Source organism: Pan troglodytes, chromosome 18 (assembly GCF_028858775.2).
Source record: "Pan troglodytes isolate AG18354 chromosome 18, NHGRI_mPanTro3-v2.0_pri, whole genome shotgun sequence".
NCBI classification, from domain to species: domain Eukaryota; kingdom Metazoa; phylum Chordata; class Mammalia; order Primates; family Hominidae; genus Pan; species Pan troglodytes.
Window position 1 is genome coordinate 18,184,255 of NC_072416.2, and position 24,907 is coordinate 18,209,161.

The following is a 24,907-nucleotide window of genomic DNA, read 5'->3' on the forward strand; positions in this document are numbered from 1 at the left end:
TGAGTCACTAAGCCCGGCCAGCAGTTTTATTTCACTTTTATTTTAGTAAGATTCCTGAACACCACACAATCCTCGAATCGTGGTTGTTACCAAAAAATCAAGTACCAAGTGGCTGGGAAGCATTGTCCCAAATGCCTTTAAAGGCATATTCTCACAAATGTTCATCTTTCATGTACACTTGGCTTTAAAAGAACACATCAAATTTTACATCATCATAAAGGTATGTGAGTGATACACAAATGTGTTCTTGCACATCGTTATAAGGCTATTAGTTTGTTCTGTGCGAGCATATACGCTAAGCTTCCATTTATCTTCTTCAAAAGCCACCTCTGCTCCTGCTATGAGGTTTTAGATCACCCAAGCTGTACATTTCCTAAATCCCTCTTCAGTTCCCATTCCCATCCTGTTTTTGTGTAAATCCAAGTTTTCTCCTAAAACTTCTGCAGCATCTCTAGAAGATAAGTTCTCCCGACAATTCCAAGAAACCCACGAGTAAGGTACTTAACATAACACATTTATGAGAAGGGTTGGCTTGTCCTCTGTGCTTTTCCTTCCTTCCTATAAACATGTGCAGACGGCAGGAAAGTACCCCCGCCTCCACCCCTCGACAGCGAAGCTTCTGAAGATCCCGACGGAAGGCCTGGCAGCCATCTCCAATCATTCTTCTGTTTTTGATGTGTGGCTTTTGATGAGAGAACAGTGATATGAACACCCTTTGCACCAAAGTGACTTGCTTATTTTTTTTATTAAATGATACATTGAAAGTATAAAAAGTTGCCGCAGTACAAACAAATTACAGAATAATGCATATAAAAGCGCTATGGACTACACGTGACAATTCTGTTTAACTTCCATCTTGATGATTTTATATCAGTATCCAAAATTATATACTCCAGCATTTTTTCCGAATATAGTCTTACATGATTGCAATTCCTGAGGTAAACTAAGTGTCCACGGCCAACATCCTTGGACGAAAACCAAGTCCCCCGGGAGAATTCAGATATTTATATTCACACATACAATACAATGGAATTCATCAATGTAATCAGATGTTGCAGATTTAAAAATGGAAAATGGACTCTTGCAATACTTCTGCATCCATATATAATTTTACCAGCAGGGCCTCCCGAAATGTTGTGTAAGTATAGTTTAAATGGATTTCATTAATAAGTTTCTGCATTTAGATAAAAATTCTTGGCTAATCTGTAAGAAGTGAACACTGACTAGCATTGCCAAATAGAAAATCAAAAATTTCAACAATTTGCAAAGCAGCACAGAATTGACACCCTAAAGAGGATGCCAATTTTGCTAACTACAGCTCTTACCACTCTTCTCCATGGAAAACCTTTAAGCTAAATGTTGTCAGTGTTTAGGTGCGCAGGCAAAATTTAATTCTGAATATACCATCGAACTTTTGCCAATCAGGAGCTGTCTATCATCATAGTCAGTTGTTTTCAATGAAATGAGCCTGTGGACACTACATTAAAAATACTTCTTTAATAAATATCGAAGTAGCGTATTAGAGATAGCACATACTATTTTTCTATCCCAAGAATAAAAATTGATGTTTGATAAGAGTTTCGGAGCCCAAACAAGTAGGGGGCTGGCCCTCTTCTGGCTCATCTGTGATTGCACAACCGAGGGCCACACGGAGATTAAACAATGCCATCTTTGAAAAATCCCTTTCTGGTATTTCTCCCAAAGCCTGTCTCTTCATGCTTACTTCACATTCTTTATCTAATAAAATAAACTCTTTGTTTTATTTACAGCAAAATTATTACAGCAAATTTACTTCTCCTCTACCTTTTAATTAAATCTTCCAGTAAGCCAAAGTCTAAGGAAAGAAAAAGTACATTGTTGCCTATTGAAAAGGTAATACAAAGCCCTTTCATTTCCTTACAAACTTTAAGGGCCTTTATAATACTTCCTAAATGGCTGGGCTCAGTGGCTCACACCTGTAATCCCAGCGCTTTGGGAGGCTGGGGCACACAGATCACCTGAGGTCAGGAGTTCAAGACCAGCCTGGCCAGCATGGTGAAACCCCATCTCTACTAAAAATACAAAAACTACTCCGGTGTGGTGGCACAGGCCTGTTTTCCCAGCTACTTGGGAGGCTGAGGCAGGAGAATCACTTGAATCCGGGAGGCGGAGATTGCAGTGAGCCGAGATCGTGCCACTGCACTCCAGTCTGGGTGACAGAGCGAGACTCCATCTCAAAAAAACAAAAAATACTTCGTAAAAACAATACTTTTTTTTTCAAGTCAAATCCAATAAGCTAGATGACAAGAGTTAGCTTTTATTCACAAATGTAGTTAAACATGAGGGGTGTTTTGTAGAAACTCAAATTTCTACAAACATTAGTGGTGCATTTTGGTAACATTGGGACAATAAATAAGTTATTTAATTAATAATACAATTTTAAGACAAAAGATACCCCAAACAAAGCATTATCTGTTGACTGCCTGAGAAACATGAAGATCTTCAATGTTAGTACTTTTCTGCTCCTCCTTTCTTAGGTGGTCATCTGAAATGCACAGAAACCAATGTTAATACTTATCCCAAGTCAAAACACACAGATAGGTAGACATAGCTACAAATATCTTAGGATGTTACATATTTAATATTCTATGAGTACTTTAGATGGTTTAGGACAATGAAAAAAACCCATTATTTTTTAAACACTATTGAAGAAATCAGAGGCCAAGCATGGTGGCTCACGCCTGTAATCCCAGTACTTTGGGAGGCCGAGGTGGGTGGATCACCTGAGGTCAAGAGTTATAGACTAGTCTGGCCAACATGGTGAAACCCCGTGTCTCCTCAAAATACAAAAATTAGCCGGGTGTGGTGGCAGGCGCCTGTAATCCCAGCTACTCGGGAGGCTGAGGCAGGAGAATTGCTTGAACCCGGGAGGCAGAAGTTGCAGTGAGCCAAGATCGTGCCATTTCACTCCAGCCTGGGCAACAAGAGTGAAACTCGGTCTCAAAAAAAAAAAAAAAAAGAAAGAAATCAGAAATGTCTGGCATTAGGGACTCTAATTATTCAAAAGAGTTTCTTGACTTTTTTTTTTGAGTAGAGTACAACCTGCAGTAAACCCATGCATAAGTAGTTACAAACCTCTCTCTTACATGTAAGGAATGAAATTTGCAAGAAAGGACAAGGTGTTCAATCAGCATTTTGAGGGTTGCCAAAGCTCTTCAATTACAACACAATGAAAACCACTTCAAATAGGATCACCTGAGGTCAGGAGATAGAGACCCTGTCTCTACCAAAAATATACAAATTAGCCAGGCATGGTGGCGGGCACCTACAATCCCAGCTACTTGGGAGGCTGAGGGCAGGAGAATCGCTTGAACCCAGAAGTGGAGGTTGCAGTGAGCCGAGATCATGCCACTGCACTCCAGCCTGGGCGACAGAGCAAGACTCTGTCTCGAGAAGAAAAAAAAAGAACCTAGAGACTTAATATCCTAATGCAACAAAAATGTAATGCAAAAACTAGATTCTTGAGAATATATGAACCCCAAACACTTTCTACAACTGACAAAACATCTTTCTTGCAACAATTTTGATAATAGGAAAAAATATATACATAAATTTAGATAAGCTGCTAGAAAATGCAATTTTATCACTGGGTTTTCTAATTCTACAATGTGATTATACACACGCTTTATTAGTTCTCAGCTGCTTATTCTCAGTGCCAATACTACTTTAAGGGTCTGGAAAACAGATGGAAATCTCTCTCCCTTTATTTTAGGTAACTTTGCTGGACAGAAAAAAATTAACAATTTCCTCAGAAGGCAACAATTTTAGGTCTTCTAGAAAAGTGTTATAAAAAATGAAGTCTAGTATGCTTGATAGATGTGCAATAAAGTTAAGCTGATGACTGTCCCTATTATAAAAATCTGGTCTTTCATTTACAATAAAAATCTTCGCCAGGAATGTAGTCCCAGCTGTAGTCCCAGCTACTTGGGAGGCTGAGGTGGGAGGATCACCTGGGCCTGTGAGGTCAAGGCTGCAGAGAGCCATGATTGTGTCACTGCACTCCAGCCTGGGAGACAGAGTGAGACCCTATCTCTTAAAAACAAAAAAAAAAAAGAAAAAAAATGTGTGTGTGTGTATATATATATAAAGTTGAATAGCAAAAACTACTTTGCCTTCAAGATTACAAGCACTAACAGCAGCAGTACAAATGCACTGGCTGTCATTTCAAAGGTGGGTGTGCCTACATAAACCCTCTTCATTTTTTTTCAGCACTGAAAACTTGGATGAGAGAAGCACTTTTTCATCTTGGCATGCTTTGGACTTACTTCTTTCTTTCCTTTTTTTTTTTTTTTGAGACAGAGTCTCGCTCTGTCGCCCAGGCTGGAGTGTAGTGGTGCAATCTCGGCTCACTGCAACCTCCACCTCCTGGGTTCAAGCGATTTTCCTGCCTCGGCCTCCCGAGTAGCTGGGACTACAGGCGTACACCACCACGCCCAGCTAATTTTTGTATTTTCAGTAGAGACAGGGTTTCACCATGTTGGCTAGGCTGGTCTCGAACTCCTGACCTCAGGTGATCTGCCCACCTAGGCCTCCCAAGGTGCGGGGATTACAGGGGTGAGCTGCCGTGGCCTGGCCTGAACTTATTTTCAAGTAAAAGCCAATTTAGTTTCAGGGTTTGATATTTCTGTTGAATGAGCTTCTGTGGAGACAAGGTGCTGTGATGTAGAGAATAAGGATTTTAGTATCTTCATAACCTTTTCAATGCTGTCAAATAAGAGTTACGGAGACAGTGAGCTAGAGTTGAGGAAGTAAATGGAAAGCTTAAGTGTGTTACTGAAACATGATGCAATTCTGGCTGACAACTTTCAAGGCACTACACAAAGAGGTTGTGTCAATAAAATTTTTGATGACCAAGAAAATAATTTGCAAAATCACTGTTCTTCCCCGATTCATTCAGCAGTCATCCTCATTTCTGAGCTGTCTGCAGAGCTTTCCACAGAACAGGCACCCAAGGTGGCTTTACTGACTTGAACTCGATTCTGATGTTCCTGGCACTTTAGTGGTGTACAGGTCGTGTGTCTAGGTGTCTCTTTCGCTCCCTCCCTCCATAAATACCTTTCTCTCTTTGGTGTATGCATAATCTACCGCTTTCATCTCAGAAGAACAGAAATTGGTTAGGAAATAGTGTTCCTTATAACTTTCTTACTAGTCATGAGCCGTGAGTATTAACAAGGCTGATTATGAAACTTACAAACCAGAAAGTTATTTCTCAAGCGGTTATTTTTCTTCATGGGACTGATAGTATCAATGACTTGGGGTTGCTGTGTTAAGAAGTGTTAAGGTGTACAATATCCACTGGTGACAACTGAACTCAGAAACCCATATTGTCATATATTCTTGGTAAGTATATAGACTGATAAAGCCTTTTTGGAGGGGAATTAGACAATATCTACTACATTTTTAAATATGCATATCCTTTGAACCAACAACTCTACTTTAGGCATCCACACAAGAGAAACGTGTAGACAAAGATACAATGTTACATCACAATACTGTAATGTGTGGACAAAGATACAATGTTACATCACAATACCGTAAAAGCAAAATATTTAAAACTAAATAAGAGTGATTATAAGGTGGGAGACTAGCCTGGGCAACAGGACAAGACCCTGACTGCAAAAAATTAAAAAATAAGCGAGGTGCAGTGGTGCACCCCTATAGTCCCGGCTACTTGGGATGCTGATGTGGAAAGACTGACCCCAGGAGTTTGAGGCTACAGCGAGCTATGATTGTGCCACTGCACTCCAACCTGGATGACAGAGTAAGACCTCATCTCTAAAATTAAAAAAAGGATGATTGTAATAATACTCTGGAATATGAAACAAAGTTAAAAACGAGATCTACACGTATCAACAAGTGAAAAAAAGCAAATTGCAGGATAACGTGCACCATAACAATGTATATATATTTAAATACACAGAAATGAGTCCCGAAGGGGCTGGGCATGGCCAGATGCAGTGGCTCACGCCTGTAATCCCAGCACTTTGGGAGGCCAAGGGGGGTGGATTGCCTGAGGTCATGAGTTGGAGACCAGCCTGGCCAACACAGTGAAACATCTCTACTAAAAATACAAAAATTAGGCGGGTGTGGTAGCACATGCCTGCAGCCCCAGCTACTTGGGAGGCAGGAGAATCACTTGAACCTGGGAGGCGGAGGTTGCAGTGAGGTGAGATTGTGCCATTGCACTCCAGCCTGGGTGACGGAGTGACAGTCCATCTAAAATTTAAATAACAAAAATAAAATAAAATAAAATAAATAAAATAAAAGAAATGAGTCCCAAAGAATACCCTGCAAACTGCTAACAGGGACACCTTCTATAAAAAGGGAGAAGAATTGAGGAGTTAGGGAGAGGCAAGAAGGAAGAAAGGAAAGTTAAAGGGAACTTTTTACTATTTAAAAAATTTAGAGATTTACTCATGTACTTGCACTATTAATGTTTTATTTTGCTCGTTAAGTACTTGCCAATTAGTAGGCAGTAATGTCAGTTCCTTACCAATCCCTAAAAAGAGAATTTGGAAAACTTCTCCATAATCTATATGTGGAAAGGTATACAGGAACAGCAATCAAATGTGCTGATTCTGCTACTAATTATCTGCTACAGGCCTTAGATGAGTTACTTAACCTCTTAGTATTGGAACCTTCTTAAAGTTTTCTCAACTATGAAATAAGTAGGTGGGAATGACTTATTTTCCAACGTTCCATCCAGTTCAGCATTCTAACATATATAGAAAGATATCTCCTAGTGCAGTCAGAAACCACCTCCAAAATAGGTTATCCTGATTCACTGTTTACTTTCAGACCTCAAGAGACACCAAGCATCTAACACGGTCACTACTGGTCACAGCAGTTTAGGAAACTACAAAGGCAATCCACATTTTAGGCGTTTCCTAAAAGTTCATGTCAACATTCAAGATTTACATTTGTTCTGATAATTGGCAGCCTAAACCCCACCTTTAACTGTCCTTAAAAATTGACCAGCTCTTGGCTGGGCACGGTGGCTCAAGCCTGTAATCCCAGCACTTTGGGAGGCCAAGGTGGGCGGATCATGAGGTCAGGAGATCAAGACCATCCTGGCTAACACAGGGAAACCCTGTCTCCACTAAAGATACAAAAAATTAGCCGAGTGTGGTGATGGGTGCCTGTAGTCCCAGCTACTTGGGAGGCTGAGGCAGGGGAATGGCATGAACCCAGGAGGCAGAGCTTACAGTGAGACGAGATCACACCACTACACTCTAGCCTGGGCGACAGAGCGAGACTGTGTCTCAAAAAAAAAAAAATTGATCAGCTCTCTACCACAACTGCAAACACTGAGCTATAACCCACTCAATTCAAATGGTGAAAATGGGATCCCATTGCTGGGATAATCAAAATAAGTCAGGGCCAGGTACAGGCTCGTGCCTGTAACCCCCACACTCTGAGAGGCCGAGGTGGGAAATCACTTAAGACTGAGTTCAAGACCAGCCTAGTGAACACGGTTGAGACTTCCATGTCCACAAAAATTTAAAAATTAGCTGGGTGTGGTGCCTGAAGTCCTAGCTACTTGGGAAGCTGAGGCAAGAAGGTGAGAGGATTGCTTGAGCCTGGCAGTTCAAGGTTACGGTGAGCTATAATAGCACCACTGCACTCTAGTCAGGTGACAGAGTGACTACAAAAAATACATAAAAATTTATGTATTTTTATGTCTCAAAAAAATACATAAAAATTTAAAAGCTACCAAAAGCTCATTTAAAAAACAGGCAATCTGAAAGAAATGTGGGCGATTCTCCTAACAATCTGTAACTTGTAGGTAACTTCCACTGTAACATAAACAGTATCCTAAAAATGCAAATGACTTCTCTATCTGTATTTAGCAATCTTACCTTTTATTTTGCAGTCATGGAGAGGAAAAAAAATAATCACTTGATAAAAAGCTATTTATTCAGTATACCAAGGATCTAAGCTGCTCCAAATACTTACAATTTACATGAAAATTGGAGTTTTCAGTATTTTTTTATTTTTTTAAATTTAATTAATATAATTTTTTAATTAAAAAAATAGAGATGGGGTTTCACCATGTCACTTAGGCTAGTCTCAAACTCCTGGCCTCAAGCGATCCACCTGCCTCGGCCTCCCAAACTGCTGGGATTACAGGCATGAGCCACTGTGCCTGGCCCAGAGTTTTAAATACTTCTATAAAGAAATTACATCTAAGAATTCTGCCCAGTTATGCCTCCCACGCTTCCCTGTCCAAGATTCTTTACAAAAAGCATTCTGTTTCTTGGAGTAACATAGGCTAGCCATATTAGATATAAGCAGAATTAAACTATGACTCAAAAGCTCAGTAAAGACTCCAAAAGAAAAATATATAGGAAGAAAACATATTTGCTTACAGCTAAATAATGAATCTTGGAAAACTCACACCCATTGGCTTTCTTCTACTAGGTTGTCTGCCAAGACTTGGGTCTGAAGGCTGAAGTGAAGGCCCTTTCAGAAATGCATTCTGGATGCCATCCTTAGTTCCACGCAAGAAATGGGCTAAAATCCCATATAAAAGAGGTCTATAGCAGGAAGAAAACAAAACAAAACCAAAAGCTAATAAATCTGCATAAACGGGAAAAGCTTAAAACATTTATTCTTTAAAAGGTAACCTCTGACATCAAAAAGACCAAGTGATTCACTAGACTTTAAAAAGCTGCATGATTATCCAAAATGCAAATTGTTCATACTTTTAAATTTAAGAGTACCACTTAATTTCACGACAATTTTAAAACCCAGAGAAAACATGTTAACAACTTAAACCTCATCTACACTGAAATATCATTTCTATCAATCCACAGGAATCTATCTTTTAAACTCCAAAGTCCAGTAGAGTATTTCCCAATACCTAACCCCATCTAATACACAACAGGTATTCAATAAACACCTCTTGATTAATAAGTCCTTGCCCTGAAAAAGTCTTAGGTCCTGAGAGCCAGGTGACCTGAGTTCAAATCCTGGCTTCGCCATTTGCTAGCTGTGGGACTCTGTGTAAGATTCTTAACCTCTCCAGCCTCATAAATGTTTCTTCCTTTATAAATTAGGATAAGCACCATCCCTCCCTTATAGGGCTGTTATGCACTAAATGAGTTAATAAATGTCAAGTGTTTTTTTACTGTGCCTGGCACATATGAAATGGTATATAAATGTTAGCTCCTGTGTAGCTAACATTTATTTAGATTAATATTTATATTACCTAATATTTTAAAATCTTTATAGTTTACAGAACGTATACCTCTTCTCATCTAATCCTCATCGTGTAATGTCAAGATCATCAACCGCAATTTATAAAGGAGAAAACCACAGCCAGGAGATTTGCTAGAGATTCCCCCAGATAGTAAACAAAGTTTACACTTGAACCCCAAATCCCATATTGTTTTCCTTAGTGTGCTGCCTGGGAATTTATATTAGTACTCTTGCATCAAGGAAAGCTGTTCTGCTGACAATCAAGAGTGGTACAATGGAAATGTTTTCCTTTGTTTCCAATCTCAAGTTTGAAAACACAATTAAAAGGATTTAATCTTTATTTTTAATTTTTGTGGGTACATAGTAGGTGTATATATTTGTGGGGAGGATTTATTTTTTGAGATATGTATCTATTTACTAGCTGGTATAATGGTTTACAGTACGACACTCCCTTCCAAAGATGGAATCTCATTGCCCTCTGAGTGTGAGCTGAACTCACTTCTAACTGGCACAAAGCTGACTTCAGAGGCCACGTGGTAATGGCCCTGCAGCTTCCTCCTTGCTTTCTCTCTTGGATTGCTGCCTTTGGGAGAAGTCAGATGCCTCAGGACACTTCAGCAGCCCTGGAAAGTTACATGCAGTAAGGAATTAGAGGCCGCCTGTCAATATCATTATGAGTTTGGAAGCAGATAGTTCAGCCACATTCAAGGCTTCCGACTACAACCCTGGCTGGCATCTTGACTCCAACCTCAAGGGGGAGCCTGAGCTAGACTTACGTGACTAAGCCAATCCCAAATCCCCGAATATTCCACAAATAATCTATGTTGTTGTTTTAAGCTACCAAATTCTGGAATAATATCACACTAATTTTTCCATGCCACAGGGAAACCAGGAAAGTAAGTTTCTTTATTTAATAAGATGCCGCAACTCTTATGAAAGCGTCACCTAGTAATATAAAACAGGTCTCTTTGTTTACTTTAATCTTCCCCAAAGTGTTAACTGGTTCAAGATGATTTTTAAATGTTAAAAGTTTTATTTTTTAAATAAATATTCAAAAAAATGTACTTGTGATTAAAATTTTGGGTTGGACATGGGGGCTCAGGCCTGTAATCCCAGGACTTTGGGGGGCCAGCCTGGCCTCAAACAGGAGTTTGAGACAGCCTGAACAACATAGCGAGTCCCCTAGCTCTACAGCAATTTTATTTTAAATTAGCCACAGAAGGTAATATGCACCTGTGGTCCCAGCTACTTGGGAGGCTGAGGTGAGAGGATCGCTTGAGTGCAGAAGGGAGAGGCAACTTGCAAATTCATGGATTAAGGTTTATCTTTTAAAATAAGTTTAAAAAGATAAAGAAAAGTGCGGCCTCACAATAACTTGCCTGTAATTCTGAAATGCAAAATTCTGAAAACTGGATTCTCTTCATATATCTGGCAAAAAATCATCAGATGGCAAGGGTTGACCTAACAAGGCTATTACAGACTTTATCTTACTTTGTGTGAAAACATTAATGTGCTGGGTGTGGTGGCTCAAGCCTGTAATCCCAGCACTTTGGGAGGCCAAGGCAGGAGGATCACCTGAGGTCGGGAGTTCAAGACCAGCCTGACCAACATGGAGAAACCCCGTATCTACTAAAAATACAAAATTAGCCGGGTGTGGTGGCATGCTCCTGTAATCCCAGCTACTCAGGAGGCTGAGGCAGAAGAGTCACTTGAACCCAAGAGGCAGAGGTTGCAGTGAGCTGAGATCATGTCATTGCACTCAAAAAAAAAAAAGAGAAAGAAAATATTAATGTGATTGTGGAATACTACTTTAGGACTCCCTGGCACATACATGTAGTATTTGGTAGATGTACCATATTACTTTTTTTTTTTTTTAAAGAATTGAAGTCTCGGGCCGATGGCTCACACCTGTAATCCTAGCATTTTGGCAGGCCGAGGCAGGAGGATCATGAGGTCAGGAGATCGAGACCATCCTGGCTAACACGGTGAAACCCTGTCTCTACTAAAAATACAAAAAATTAGCCAGGCGTGGTGGCATGCGCCTATAGTCCCAGCTACTTGGGAGGCTGAGGCAGGGGAATCGCTTGAACCTGGGAGGCGGCAGTTGCCGTGAGCCGAGATCACGCCACTGCACTCCAGCCTGGACGACAGAGCGAGACTCTGTCTCGAAAAAAAAAAAAAAAAGAACTCTCGCTGTGTGGCCCACACTGGAGTGCAGCACCAAGATCATGGCTCACTGCAGCCTCAATCTCCTGGATTTAAGTAATCTTCTTGCCTCACCCTCCTAAGTAGCCAGGACTACAGGCATGTCATTTTAAAACCCGAAAGCATTTGGATTTTCAAACATGTATCTGGCCTCAGTGGTTTCAGATGCAGCACTGCAGATCTGTAAGTAAATAATATGAGTAATATGTGACTATGGCAAACTCTGTGAATGCCAATCACTGAAGCGTGAAAGACAAGGGCTTAAAGAAGTTACCTAACTTTTAAAAAATAAAGCCGTTTTAGCAACTTTTTTTTTTTTTGCTTCCTCATCCTCTCTCAAACTTACTTTTTTTTTTTTTTTTTTGAAACGGAGTCTCGCTTCTGTCGCCCAGGCTGAGTGCAGTGGCACAATCTCGGCTCACTGCAAGCTCCACCTCCCCGTTTGATGCCCATTCTCCTGCCTCGGCCTCCCAAGTAGCTGGGACTACAGGCATCCGCCACCTTGCCCGGCTAATTTTTTGTATGTTTAGCAGAGACGGGGTTTCACCGTGTTAGCCAGGATGGTCTCCATTTCCTGACCTCGTGATCCGCCTGCCTCGGCCTCCCAAAGTGCTGAGATTACAGGCGTGAGCCAATGCGCCCGGCCTTCTTTTTTAAAAAAAATATGAAACATTTCACGAATTTGCGTGTCATCCCTTTGCCGGGGCCATGCTAATCTCTGTACCGCTCCAATTTTAGTTTATGTGCTGTTAAAGTGAGCACAAACTTCTTAATACTTTCATCTGAAGTAGGTATCTCAAAAGCTACCAAGAAGCCAGTAGGAGTATAGTCATTGCTTATTTCCATCAACTGCTAAATGTAAAATGATGTCTTGTATTAAATGATGTAATAACTCACTGCTCATCCTAAGTCACGCTTAGATTCCCCCAATTATTTTTCCCACTGTTCTCAATTATACAATTTTTATACTTTTCAAAACACTTGTTACCAGGTGCAGTGGCTCATGCCTGTAATCCCAACACTTTGGAAGGCCAAGGTAGGTGGATAACTTGAGCTGAGGAATTGGAGACCAGCCTGGCTAACATGGTAAAACACCATTTCTAAAAAAAATACAAAAATTGGCCAGGCATGATGGTGCATGCCAGAGTATGCCTGTAATTCCAGCTACATGGGAGGCTGAGGTGGGAGAATCGCTTGAGCCCAGGAGTTCGAGGCTGCAGTGAGCCATGATCAAGCCGCTGCACTCTAGAGACCTGGGCAACAGAGTGAAACCCTGCCTTGAAAAAACAAACAAAAAAACCTCACAGCACTTTGGGAGGTGGAGGTGGGCAGATCACTTGAGGCCAGGAGTTCGAGACCGGCCTGGCCAACATGGTGAAACCCCATCTCTACAAACAAATATGAAAAAAAATTAGCTGGGCATGGTGGTGCACACCTGTAATCCCAGCTACTCAGGAGGCTGAGGCAGAATCAGTTGAACCCAGGAGGAGATTGCGGTGAGCTGAGATGGGGCCACTGCACTCCAGCATGGGCGACAGAGCGAGACCCTATCTCACAAAAAGGAAAAAAGAAAAAAAAAAGAAACACGGGAAGATGAGAGGAAGAGAAAGAGGAAAATGCCATAAAGGAGTTACTATCTGAACAGGGCCAACAGAAAGGAAAGATGCTCCAATAGAAGTTAAGATGCTCCAATAGAAGTTAAGAGGGAGAAAGGTGATGTAGGGCTTCTAGGATAAGGGAATGGTTTACAAGGCAAAGCAGCATAAAGTTGCAAAGTGTCTTCCAGGCACAATCAGAAATCAGGTGTGAGCAGATGCAACAACAGACGGGTAGAAAGAGGTGTAAAGTGCTACGCTAAGCAATAGGGACTTCACTATACACACAATGACAAAGGTAGTATATGATCCTGGAACATTAATTTTACACAAGGATTTGTGGGAGAGTTAGATTTAACTGGAATGTCATTTAAAACATTTATATAGTAAAGCAAACAACTTTCAGAACTTTTTTTTTTTTTTTTGAGACAGGGTCTGATTCTGTCACCTAGGCTAGAATGCAGTGGTGTGATCTTGGCTCACTGCAACCTCCGCTGCCCAGGTTAAAGCGATTCTCATGCCTGAGCCTCCCTAGCAGCTGGGACTACAGGCACACGCCACCATGCCTTGCTAATCTTTTTGTTATTTTTAGTAGAGATGGGGTTTCGCCATGTTGACCAGGCTGGTCTCAAACTCCTGACCTCAGGTGATCCGCTTGCCTCAGCCTCTGAAGTGCTGGGACTACAGGCATGAGCCACCGCGTCTGGCTAGAGATGGGGTTTCCCCATGTTGTCCAGGCTGGTCTTGAACTCCTGAGCTCAAGTGATCCATCCACTTCAGCCTTCCAAAGTGCTGGCATTACAGGCACGAGATACCTCACTTGGCCTTAAGAACTTTTAGGATGAGAAAACGTAAGGCTTCAAAGAAAGTTCTAGATTTAAAAAAAGGCTGCTTTAAGCTATGTTCTCAGGTCTCCTATGTACTTTTTTTTTTTTGGCTATACAGGGACTCCCCAGAAAAAGTTTAAGAAACACTCAAATAGAAAAAAACTAAGAAAACTAGAAAGTGGTCATCCTCCTTTTCAAGAGCATAGTTGGTGAGAGGAGGTACACAGAGGGCAAAGGACAGAGTAATAGCAACGAAAGCAGTGGGCTGATTCAGTAATCTTGGTAGAAAAAGGTATTCAAGCAGAAGCTTGGGGTTGGAAGTTCATAGTTTTTGTTTTTGTTTTTGTTTTTTTTTTTAGGAGAGGAGAGATCTGAGTACATTCCTAAGTTGGAGTGAAGGAAGAGTTAAATATGAAGAAAACAACTGACAAGGCAAAGTCTCAGAGGCCAGGCATGGGGGGCTCACACCTGCAACCCTAGCACTTTGGGAGGCCAAGGCAGGAAGATCACTTGAGGTCAGGAGTTCGAGACCAGCCTGGGCAACAAAGCGAGGCCTTGCCTCTACAAAAATAATTTGAAAATACAAATAAAAGTTGAAATTATAAATTTAAAAAAAAAAAAAAACAAAGCCTTAGAAGGACAAAGGATCAAGAAGTCAAAAGGAGCTAACTCCAGAAAGAAGATGCTTAGTCACTCTGAAGCCATGTAATTTTAGCTTCAGCAAACACAGATCTCATCTGACTTATTCACTGCTGCACACCCTGGATTTAGGACAATGCTTGACACACACTAGATCTGAATAAATACTTGAATTAAAATGAAGTAAAACCACCATGGTGCAATTATGACTCAATACAATATGTGGAAACTTCTTTAAAAAAAATTCTTACATTGTATTATCCTTTGATTCTTCAAATGCATTTAGTTCATGGATGAGAAACTGTCTGTCCAATGGAACTACAGGTTGACCAGATTCTGGGAGAAATAAATTCATGAGAACACTGAGTCTATTAAACTAAAAAGCAAATAAGATTTTGAAAAGAATCACATTTACCAGACATACACTTTTTAGATTTTGGAAGAATGATGACAACACACACCAAGACAGATCAAATTGCCTGTGATTTTATGACTTTCAAAATATCTCTTTTGTTAAATGCATGTCTTAATACAGTTTAACATAAATTCACTTTTTAAATTCCCCAGTGTTTGGTTGGAAAAATACCATTTCTATATCCAAATTATAATACTAAATTTTGGAAGTCTGTTTATCAATAACTTATTTTTGAAAAGAATATCCACTTGGTGACAATACTTATAAATAAAAATTAAAATTAACCTGAAGTGTGGGGCAGCTGGAACTTTCACACTTTGCTGGTGGGAAAGCACAATGGTACAGGCACTTTGGAAAACAGTTGAGCAGTTTTCTTATAAAGGTGAGCGTGCACTTAACCACACAACCCAGCAATCTCACTCTTAAGCTTTCTACCCAAGATTAATGAAAACTTATGTTCTCACAAAAACCTGTATGTAAATGTTTATGGCAGCTCGATTCCTAACTGCTAAAACTAGAAACAACTCAATGCCCATCAACTGGTCATAGATGAGCAAACTACCACAGCCACACAATAGAACAGTGTTCAAAGGAAAAACAAACATGGCTGAATCCTGAATGTATTACACTAAGTGAAAAAAGGCAGATTCAAAAGGCTACATCATGTACGGTTCCATCTACAGCAGGGGTCCCCAACCCCTGGGCCACAGATTAGAAACTGGGCCACACAGCAGGAGGTGAGGAGTGGGCAAGCAAGTGAGGGAAGCTTGATCTGTGTTTACAGCTGCTGCCCATCACTAGCATCACTGCCTGAGCTCTGCCTCCTGTTGGCAGAATTAGATTCTCATAGAAGCGTGAACCCTATTGTGAACTGCGCATGCGAGGGATCTGGGCTGTGCACTCCTTATGAGAATCTAAGGCCTGATGATCTCTCACTGCCTCCCATCACCCCCAGATGGGACCATCTAGTTGCAGGAAAACAGGCTTAGGGCTCCCACTGATTCTACATTATGGTGAGTTATAATTATTTCATTATATATTACAACATAATCATAGAAATAAAGTGCACAATAAATGGAGTATGCTTGAATCATCCCGAACCATCCTCCCGGGTCCATGGAAAAATTGTCTTCCACGAAACCGGTCCCTGGTGCCAAAAAGGCTGGTGATATCTTGATTGTGATCTGGTAGTAATTACACAACTGCAGGCATTTGACTAAAGTATAGAACTGTACAGTTTAAAAGGTAAATTTTATTGTATGTAAATTATATCCCAGTTTTTTAAAAAAAGCCAAACCATTTAATATGAAAACTTGACTACTGTCACTATATTTCATTCTAGTGAAGCCCAAGTCCCCGCTATTTTCATAATTTCTTCTTTTCTGGGTGTAACTGGTATCATACAGCCATCTATAACAAACAAAGGAAAGCAGAGATGCTGATATCAAAGATCCTTAAACCATAAAAATCATGAGTCTTTATGTAGTTCAGACGTATGTTTAATATTAAATAAAGGATCTGTAATGAAAAATTCTAACTTCACAAAGAATTCATTCTCTCTTGCAAAATCTACTTCCTGGCCTCGCTTCTTTGCTGAGGCATGAAGTAGTCAAAGCAGAGATGGAACCTGAAACGAGGGAATCCGATGACACACATTCAGGGTGCCTCAGACCAACCCCCAGCTGCATCCCCCACCCCACCAAGTCCAGGGGTAACCAGGATTCTGACTTATTTATATCCATCCAGTCTCTCCTCACTTTTTTGAAAGAAGACATTTAAAAAGTCAGCAGAAGATATTAAAAATATTCTCACCACTCAATAACTGTTACACTTGAAGAGCAAATTTATTTCTCAAGAAATAAAATTCAACAGATAAAGGGAATTTATCTTTATCTCCCCACCCCCAACCCCCAATATCATCCTCTGCCTCCTATCACTAGGATGAGTTTGGAGTTTCCCGCTGCTAGAGTCTGGATATTTGTCTCCGCCCAAATCTCATGTTGCAATGCACTCCCCAGTGTTGGAAGTGGGACCTGGCGGGAGTTGTTTGGGTCATGGGGGTGGATCCCTCCTGGTCTGGTGCTGTCCTTACCACAGTGAGTGGGTTCTCATGAGAACTGGTCATTTATAAGTGTGTGGCACTAACCTTTCCCACCCTTGGCCCCTGCTTTCACCATGTAACGTGCTTGCCGCAGTGAGCAAAAGCTCCCTGAGGCCTCCCAGAAGCTAAGCAGATGCCAGTGCCATGCTTGTACAGTCTGCAGAACCGTGAGCCAAGTAAACCTCTTTTCTTCAACCGGGTGCGGTGGCTCACACCTGTAATCCCAACATTTTGGGAGGCCGAGGCGGGCGGATCACGAGGTCAGGAGACTGAGACCATCCTGGCTAACGGTGAAACCCCGTCTCTACTAAAAATACAAAAAATTAGCCGGGCATGGCCTGTAGTCCCAGCTACTTGGGAGGCTGAGGCAGGAGAATCACTTGAACCCAGGAGGTAGACGTTGCAGTGAGCCGAGATCAATCCACACTCCAGCCTGGGTGACAGAGCAAGACTCTGTCTCAAAACAAACAAACAAACAAACAAACAAACAAAAAAACCTCTTTTCTTCATAAATTACCCAGTCTCAGGTGTTTATTTATAGCAATCCAAAAACAACCTAATATACCAGCCTAGTCCTTTATAAATACCATGCTTTTAGATACATACATTTGTAAATGTACCTAAGCACTACATAGTAGTAATATTTCAAAGTTTTATCTCCATTATATCTATCTATCTATCTATCTATCTACACGCACACACACACACACACAAATAGACATATATCTACATATCTATATATAGACAGGGACAGTTTTTTTTTTAAGAGACAGGAGTTGGACCAGCCTGTCCAATATGGTGAAACCCCGTCTCCACTAAAAAATACAAAAATTCGCCGGGCCTGGTAGCACACACCTGTAGTTCCAGGTACTCGGGAGGCTGAGGCAGGAGAACTGCTTGAACCCGGGAGGCGGAGGATGCAGTGAGCTGAGATCACAATAGAGTGAGACTCCGTCTCAAAAAAAAAGAAAGAAAAAAAAAGAGAGACAGGGGTTGGGTGCAGTGGCTCATGCCTGTAATCCCAGCATTTGGGGAGTGTGAGATAGGTGGATCACCTGAGCCCAGGAGTTCAATACCAGGCTGGGCAACATAGTGAGAGCTCATCTCTATAAATAATAAAAAAATTTAGCTGGGCATGGAGGCATGCACCTGTGGTCCCAGCTACTCGGGAGACTGATGCAGGAAGACTGCTTGAGCCCAGGAGGTGAAAGTTGCAATAAGCCATGATCGCACCACTGCAGTCCAGCCTTTGCAACAGAGCGAGATTCTGTCTCTGAAAAAAGAAAAAAGAGACAGGGTCTCTCTCTGTTGCCCAGACTGGAGTGCAGTGATGCGATCATGGCTCACTAAAGCCCAGAGCACATGGGCTCACATGATCACCCCCTCCCCGACCCCTGCTCAGCCTCAGCTAGGACAACAGACACGTGCCACCATGCATGGCTAATTTTAAAAACTCTTTTCCAGAGATGGGGTCTCCCTGTGTTGCCCAGGCTGGTCGCGAACTCCTGGGCTCAAGTAATCTTGCCTCGGCCTCCCAAAGCACTGAGATTACAGGTGTGAGCCACCTACCCAGCCTATTTTTTAACAAATAATATACTTAATCAGCGTATATTTTTAAAGCTTAATACACAGGAAAAAACTGGTGGCAAACAGGACAAAACGTCAACGATTGTTTATTCTCGGTTACAGGAATTATAGATGATTTTTCCAAGTATATGCCTAGTTTAAGTCATTATTTAGTTATGTATTTTCTCTTGTAAGAATCTGTTTAAGCTACAGAAAGAACCCATGTGATTTTTGTGTCCCAGTCACCCAGATGGCACTATCTGGTAAGGGAATTAGATTTCTAGGATAAACAGTTTCTGAGAATTGGGGAAAGGGGAGAAACAGATTTTATGTGATAAATAATAACCACTTACCTGCTATGAGGACAGATGCTGTATACTTATATTTGTTGAATTCTAAATACTCTCGAATTAATTCATTAATTAGAAGGTTTTCATGAGACAATGATGGTCGGGGTTCACGGTCATCATCTAGGGCATTGAAAACTTCAGCTCGGATCCTTGCTTTTAAATGCCCTAATACCCCCTTTTTTTCCAAGGTGTCCTTTAAAACTGTTCGATATAAAATATTAAGGCTTCAGTTACAGAGTAAATTTGTCATTCTTAGGCATACTTTGAAAAGAAATGTTGAAAAGGTAAATGGTACAAAAACAGCTCTCAAGCAGCTCTTAATCTAAACATTGTGACAAATTATTAAACAATTACACTACCACCAGCCATGTTTATACTAAAACATATAGTTCTCATGTTGCAGTGATTTAGTCTTAATATATTTGAGCAAATTCAAGTTTATTCCTACATCATCAGCACTGTCAGGGGCTGTAGTCTAATACATATTCTTTTTTATTTTATTTATTATTTTTTTTGAGACACAGTCTCGCTCTTTCACCCAGGCTGGAGTGCAGTGGCACGATCTCAGCTCACTGCAACCTCTGCCTCCCAGGTTCAAGCAATTCTCCTGCCTCAGCCTCCAGGGTAGTTGGGACTACAGGCACATGCCACCACGCCCAACTAATTCTTTTTTGTATTTTTGGTAGAGACGGGGTTTCACTGTGTTGGCCAGGATGGTCTCAATCTCCTGACCTCGTGATCCACTCACCTCAGCCTCCCAAAGTGTTGGGATTACAGGTGTCAGCCACCGTGCCCGGCCAATACATAATTCTTTAGTGAGGGGAAAAGGCGGGGGATAGGATTATAGTTGCTTACTGCGACCTGAACTTAAGCCCCAGTCTCTCATATATTTTCAAGAGTGTCTGCCACTGCACACAGGTTCTGCTTGTCACTAACAACCTCTGGTCTAGAAAGATGATTAAAGAAAACAACTACATTCCATAAAAGAAGTCTGTAAAAACCTTGATGGCAGGGCATGGTGGCTCATGCCTGTAACCCAGCACTTTGGGAGGCTGAGGCGGGCAGATCATGAGATCAGCAGATCGAGACCGTCCTGGCTAACAAGGTGAAATCCCCCTCTCTACTAAAAAAATACAAAAAATTAGCCGGGTGTGGTGGAACGCACCTGTAGTCCCAGCAACTTGGGAGGCTGAGGCACAAGAATTACTTGAACCTGGGAGGTGGAGGGTGCAGTGAGCTGAGATGGTGCCACTGCACTCTAGCCTGGGCGAAAGAGTGAGACTCTGTTTAAAACAACCAACCAACCAACCAAAAACAAAACACAAACCTTTGATAATCCACAACCCTTTAGGGAGTGAAAAGGTGTTGGGTTTTTCATTGTTGTTATTTTGAAACAATCTCGCTCTGTCGCCAGGTTGGAGTGCAATGGCACGATCTCGGCTCACTGCAATCTCCAGGCTCCCTGGTTCAAGCAATTCTCCTGCTTCAGCCTCCCGAATAGCTGGGATTACAGGTGTGCGACACCACGACTGGCTAATTTTTGTATTTTTAGTAGAGACAGGGTTTCACTATGTTGGCCAGGATGGTCTCCATCTCCTGACCTCGTGATCCACCCGCCTCAGCCTCCCAAAGTACTGGGATTACAGGCATGAGCCACTGCGCCCACTGGCCTCGTTGTTTTAAAGACAACTATGAGTTAATTCCTTAGAACGGTAGGATTCTGAAATTTTAAGCCTAGTTAGAAATCTAGCACGTGACTGTATCAATGCCATCTTAAGGAGTCAGGGATGTGTATGCAGAATGGAAATCTAACTTACTGATTAGCCAGGGTCACCATGACAAAGCAGTTATGATCATGGGATTTGGCTGTACATACTTAGTATAGATAATGGGGATCTTAGGACTGAATTGGCACCATCCCTTGTAGTGATCTGCAACTTTTATTTTCAAACAGTTCCTACTGGCTAAATGACAACTTCAGAGAATGAACACATCTCATCCACAGAGTCAAGAACAGAGCAAGAGCTCAGTAGGTGTCACCTAGAAGGATTATAATACATTGCTGTACACTACTGGGAAATCAGTGTAGTTTAACACTGTTCTGCACCCTGCCAAAGGCACCAAGTAAGTACACCACAATAACAAAAATCCATAAAGAGAGCCCAGGAGCTTATCCAAGTCAGTATGGACATAAGATCTTTCTAAGCTTCAATAAATAACGTCAACAATAACCCTGGATCATATGACTAAAGAGATAGAATCTTCACTGACTTTTGACCTTTCTTTCCCCTCATTTTTAAAGCATCCCTTCAACCTTCTTGCAGATAGGTTAAGTACAGTTATCACCCGATCAGAGTTTGTAACAGGCCCATAAAAGGAAGGTACAGCCTTATTGTACTCTTAGAATCATAACTGAACCCCTATTCTCTAATTCCATCTTTGGAAATTGGATGGAGAGATTTTGTCACTGGCAAGGATCCTGTCCCAATTACTCTGTATTGCACACAGGACAGCCTCAAACTGGACAGAGAAACGAGAATTAGTGACAGTGGAATGAGGAAAGCTAGCATGTCTCATCAGCACCTCAGTGGTGGATTACCAACCCATGCCTCAGTTGCCTTCTCTAAAATAATGAGCTCTACCTCTCAAAGATAGAACCAAGTAAGAAGGAAAAACGTGATCGTGCTTTAAAAAGGTAAAAGCCCATAAAATGTAAGGTAACTGGCTGGCAAACAAGTTTTCACCGGGTTTCTTTTGGAGGTCCGTAGCATTTTACCTTTCCCTCTATTATGCTTAGAACACTGGGCCATCAAAACTTCTTCGGAAAGGTCTTAACCTCGCTTATATTTCAAGAGTACCTTTTTTATTTTATTTTTTAATTTGTATTTTTTTTGAGACAAGGTCTCATTTTGTTGCCCAGGCTGGAGTGCAGTGGCAGCACTGTAGCTCATTGTCACCTCTATCTCCTGGGCTCAAGCGATCTTCCTGTTTCAGCCTGTGGGGTAGCTGGAACTACAGGCACAAGCCACTATGCCCGGCTCTCTTTTTTAATTTTTATTTTTTAAATAAAGATGGGGTCTCACTACGTTGGCCAGGCTGGTCTTAAACTTCTGGGCTCAAGCGATCCTCCCAAAGTGTTAGGATTACAGGCATGAGCCACTGTGCTTGGCCCATTCCAAGTGTACCTTTAAATCCTCTGAAAATGTATGCAATATTACATGTGATGTGTATTTCCCTGGGAACAGGATCTGTAGACTCATGTGAAGTCTGTTCTTGTGGACAGATGCATGCCTGTTCTGTTTTATGATTGTTCACCAGCCCTGTCCCCAAATACACACTTTTATACACGTCTCCTCCCTAAAATCTCTAAGAATTACTAGTTTAAACCCTGGGTTCCCTGCAAAGTGGAACTGGTTTTATTTATTGGACAGCAATCTTGCTCAGTGATTAAGACCTGGCGCTCCAGTGCGTCACAACTAGGTTCCCATGCTGTGTCTCTTTCCAGTGAAATCACTTTGAGCTATTTCACTTCTCAGTACCTCGTTTCCCAGTCTATGAAATGGGCATAGGGTTGTTACAATCAGATAACACACAGGCTGAGTTGAGTAGTGCCTGACACATGAGGCTCAATGATAACTATTATTACTATTACTTGTCTGGACATTTGCTTCAAAGTAAACAGTGTACAAATGTCATTAATGACTCACACATAACTAGCTTAGAGTATCTTTTCCTGAAAAGACAGGAGAATGGCCAGGCCAGCAAACTTTTTGCCTCTAGTTTCTTCCGATGAAAAAGGGGCCAGGCGCTCACACCTGTAATCCCAGCACTTTGAGGGGACCAAGGCAGGAGGATAGCTTGAGACCAGGAGTTCGACAGTAAGACCCCGTGTCTACGAAAAATAGAAAAATTAGCCGGGCGTGGTGAAGAGCCCCTGTATTCCCACCTGCTCTGGAAGCTGAGGTGGGAGGATAGCTGGAGTCCCGGAGTTCGAAGCTGCAGTGAGCTGTGATCGCGCTACTGCACTCCAGCCTGGGCGACAGAGAGACCCTCTCATTAAAAAAAAAAAAAAAAAAAAAAAAAAAAAAGCAGGGAGGGGAGGGCTACTTAACAGGTTGTTGTAAGGACCCAACGAGACAACCAAGCAAATTGTTTACGGCAGTGCCTAACCCAATAGGGGTTGTGGGAATTGTAGTCATCAGCCCTGAGTGCCAAGCCTGGTCCAAGTCCTCCAGCCCCCGGCAGGGTCCAAGAAGATGCGCCAGGGGCCCAAAATGCAGGCCTGTAGGCCTCTTAGATGCCTGAAGATTACGCAACTCCTCCTTTAGCTCCAAACTGGCTTAAAACTCGCCAGTGGGCAACCTCTTCCCCATAAGAGCTCCCCGCGCACGGGCCGAGACAGCAGCCAGACGCTCCCCGCAGGCCCTCACACCGAAGAATGACGCCTGTAAAAGCCAACCCATGTGTTCCGCGCGCTCTCCTCCCATCCCATCCTTTCCACAAGATGAAGGCCCGACGCTTCCCATGTGGAGGCCTCCCTGCTCGCACTCACCACCCTTCAACTCCGCCACAGTCGCCATTTTTCAACGGCCGCCAGGGCCGCGCCGCGGCCCTGCGCACGCGCAGCTCCGCCCCACTCACCCTGCGGCGTGGTCTGTAGCCAATAGGCGCACAGCTTTCGCCCCGCCTACTTCCGCCCCTCTCAGTTTATCAGCTCTGCGGTTGAGTGGGTGGTGAATGTCGACCAGAGACTCCACCAATCAGCGAGCGCTCTCGGAAGGCCCAGTTGAGTGAGACGGCAGGGAGGGCGGGGACTGAGGCAGTTGAGAGCCCTGTGGGGTGCTGCTGGCACCTTAGTGCTTAACTTTAGCCAGCTGAGTTTTTCATTGTCTCTGCAGCCTCAAGTACCAACTGCTAGTAGTTACCACCTATTAACCCTGCGGTTCTCAAACTTGAGCATGAATCCTCATCACCTCCAAGACTTGTTTAAACGGATTGTTTGCTAGTCCTCCCCATAGAGTTTCTGATTCTGTAAATCTGGGGTGAGGCCCTAGGATTTGCATTTCTATCGAGTTCCCAGGTGGTACTGGTACTGCTGGTCGGTCTGGAGATCACACCTCGAGAACCACTGTATTAAGCACTTACTGTGACGCCTTAGCGCATTATTTCCTTATGATCACGCCGTTTTTACAATGAAGGAAACAGAGTCCTCCATCGCTGAAGAGACTTAACCAAGGTCACCAGCCTGTCCTCTTCCACTCGCACTTACACAGTGCATGTAGGGAGTCCAGGAGCTTTTTATGGAACTAACTAATGAAGGAATAAGCTCCAACATCCCATGGAAGTAAAGGAAAAGGAACAGGGGAATAATGTACCCTAAACTGAGTGTGAGGTTGCATGATTCCAGTTGTAATGCCGGTGAGCTCCAAACACTTGGCTAAATAATAAACATCGATTAGACGTACACCTAAGAGTGGCCGGGCGCGGTGGCTCATGCCTGTAATCCCAGCACTTTGGGAGGCCGAGGCGGGCGGATCTCGAGGTCAGGAGATCGAGACCATCCTGGCTAACACGGTGAAACCCTGTCTCTACTAAAAATACAAAAAATTAGCCGGGCGTGGTGGCGGGCGCCTGTACTCCCAGCTACTCGGGAGGCTGAGGCAGGAGAAGGGCGTGAACCCGGGAGGTGGAGCTTGCAGTGAGCCGAGGTGGCACCACTGCACTCCAGCCTGGGCGACAGAGTGAGACTCCCGTCTCAAAAAAAAAAAAAAAAAAAAAAAAAAAAAGTACGCCTAAGAGCTGCCAGGGCACGGTGGTTTACGCCTGGAATCCCAGCACTTTGGGAGACTGAGGTAAGGAGTTCGAGAACAGCCTGGCCAGCCTGGTGAAACCCCGTCTGTACTAAAAAAAAAGTACAAAAATTAGCCGGGCGTGGTAGCAGGAGCCTGTTATCCCGGCTACTTGGGAGG

General features: G+C 42.5%; 1 protein-coding gene and 1 non-coding gene across 6 annotated transcripts; both read right to left on the minus strand.

Moving 5' to 3' along the window:
• Positions 1-726: 726 nt before the first annotated feature.
• CEP20 (centrosomal protein 20) lies at positions 727-24,055 on the minus strand. Of its 5 annotated transcripts, XM_054668934.2 has the most exons (6): positions 23,491-23,582; positions 18,942-19,139; positions 17,878-17,949; positions 14,758-14,842; positions 8,440-8,576; positions 727-2,524 (listed from the first exon to the last, which is right to left on the minus strand). In XM_054668934.2, the coding sequence occupies exons 1-6, from the start codon at positions 23,516-23,518 to the stop codon at positions 2,448-2,450; spliced, it is 597 nt and encodes a 198-aa protein (XP_054524909.1). In that variant the 5' UTR covers positions 23,519-23,582; the 3' UTR covers positions 727-2,447. The 5 variants fall into 5 exon arrangements, with proteins under 5 accessions (XP_054524909.1, XP_016784994.3, XP_054524911.1 ...); XM_016929505.4 differs by lacking the exon at positions 17,878-17,949 and having other exon boundaries at positions 23,491-24,055; XM_054668936.2 differs by lacking the exon at positions 8,440-8,576.
• Positions 12,104-12,207, minus strand: LOC112206003 (U6 spliceosomal RNA). The gene has a single exon (XR_002940129.1). It is a non-coding gene; the product is annotated as a U6 spliceosomal RNA (small nuclear RNA).
• Positions 24,056-24,907: the final 852 nt, after the last annotated feature.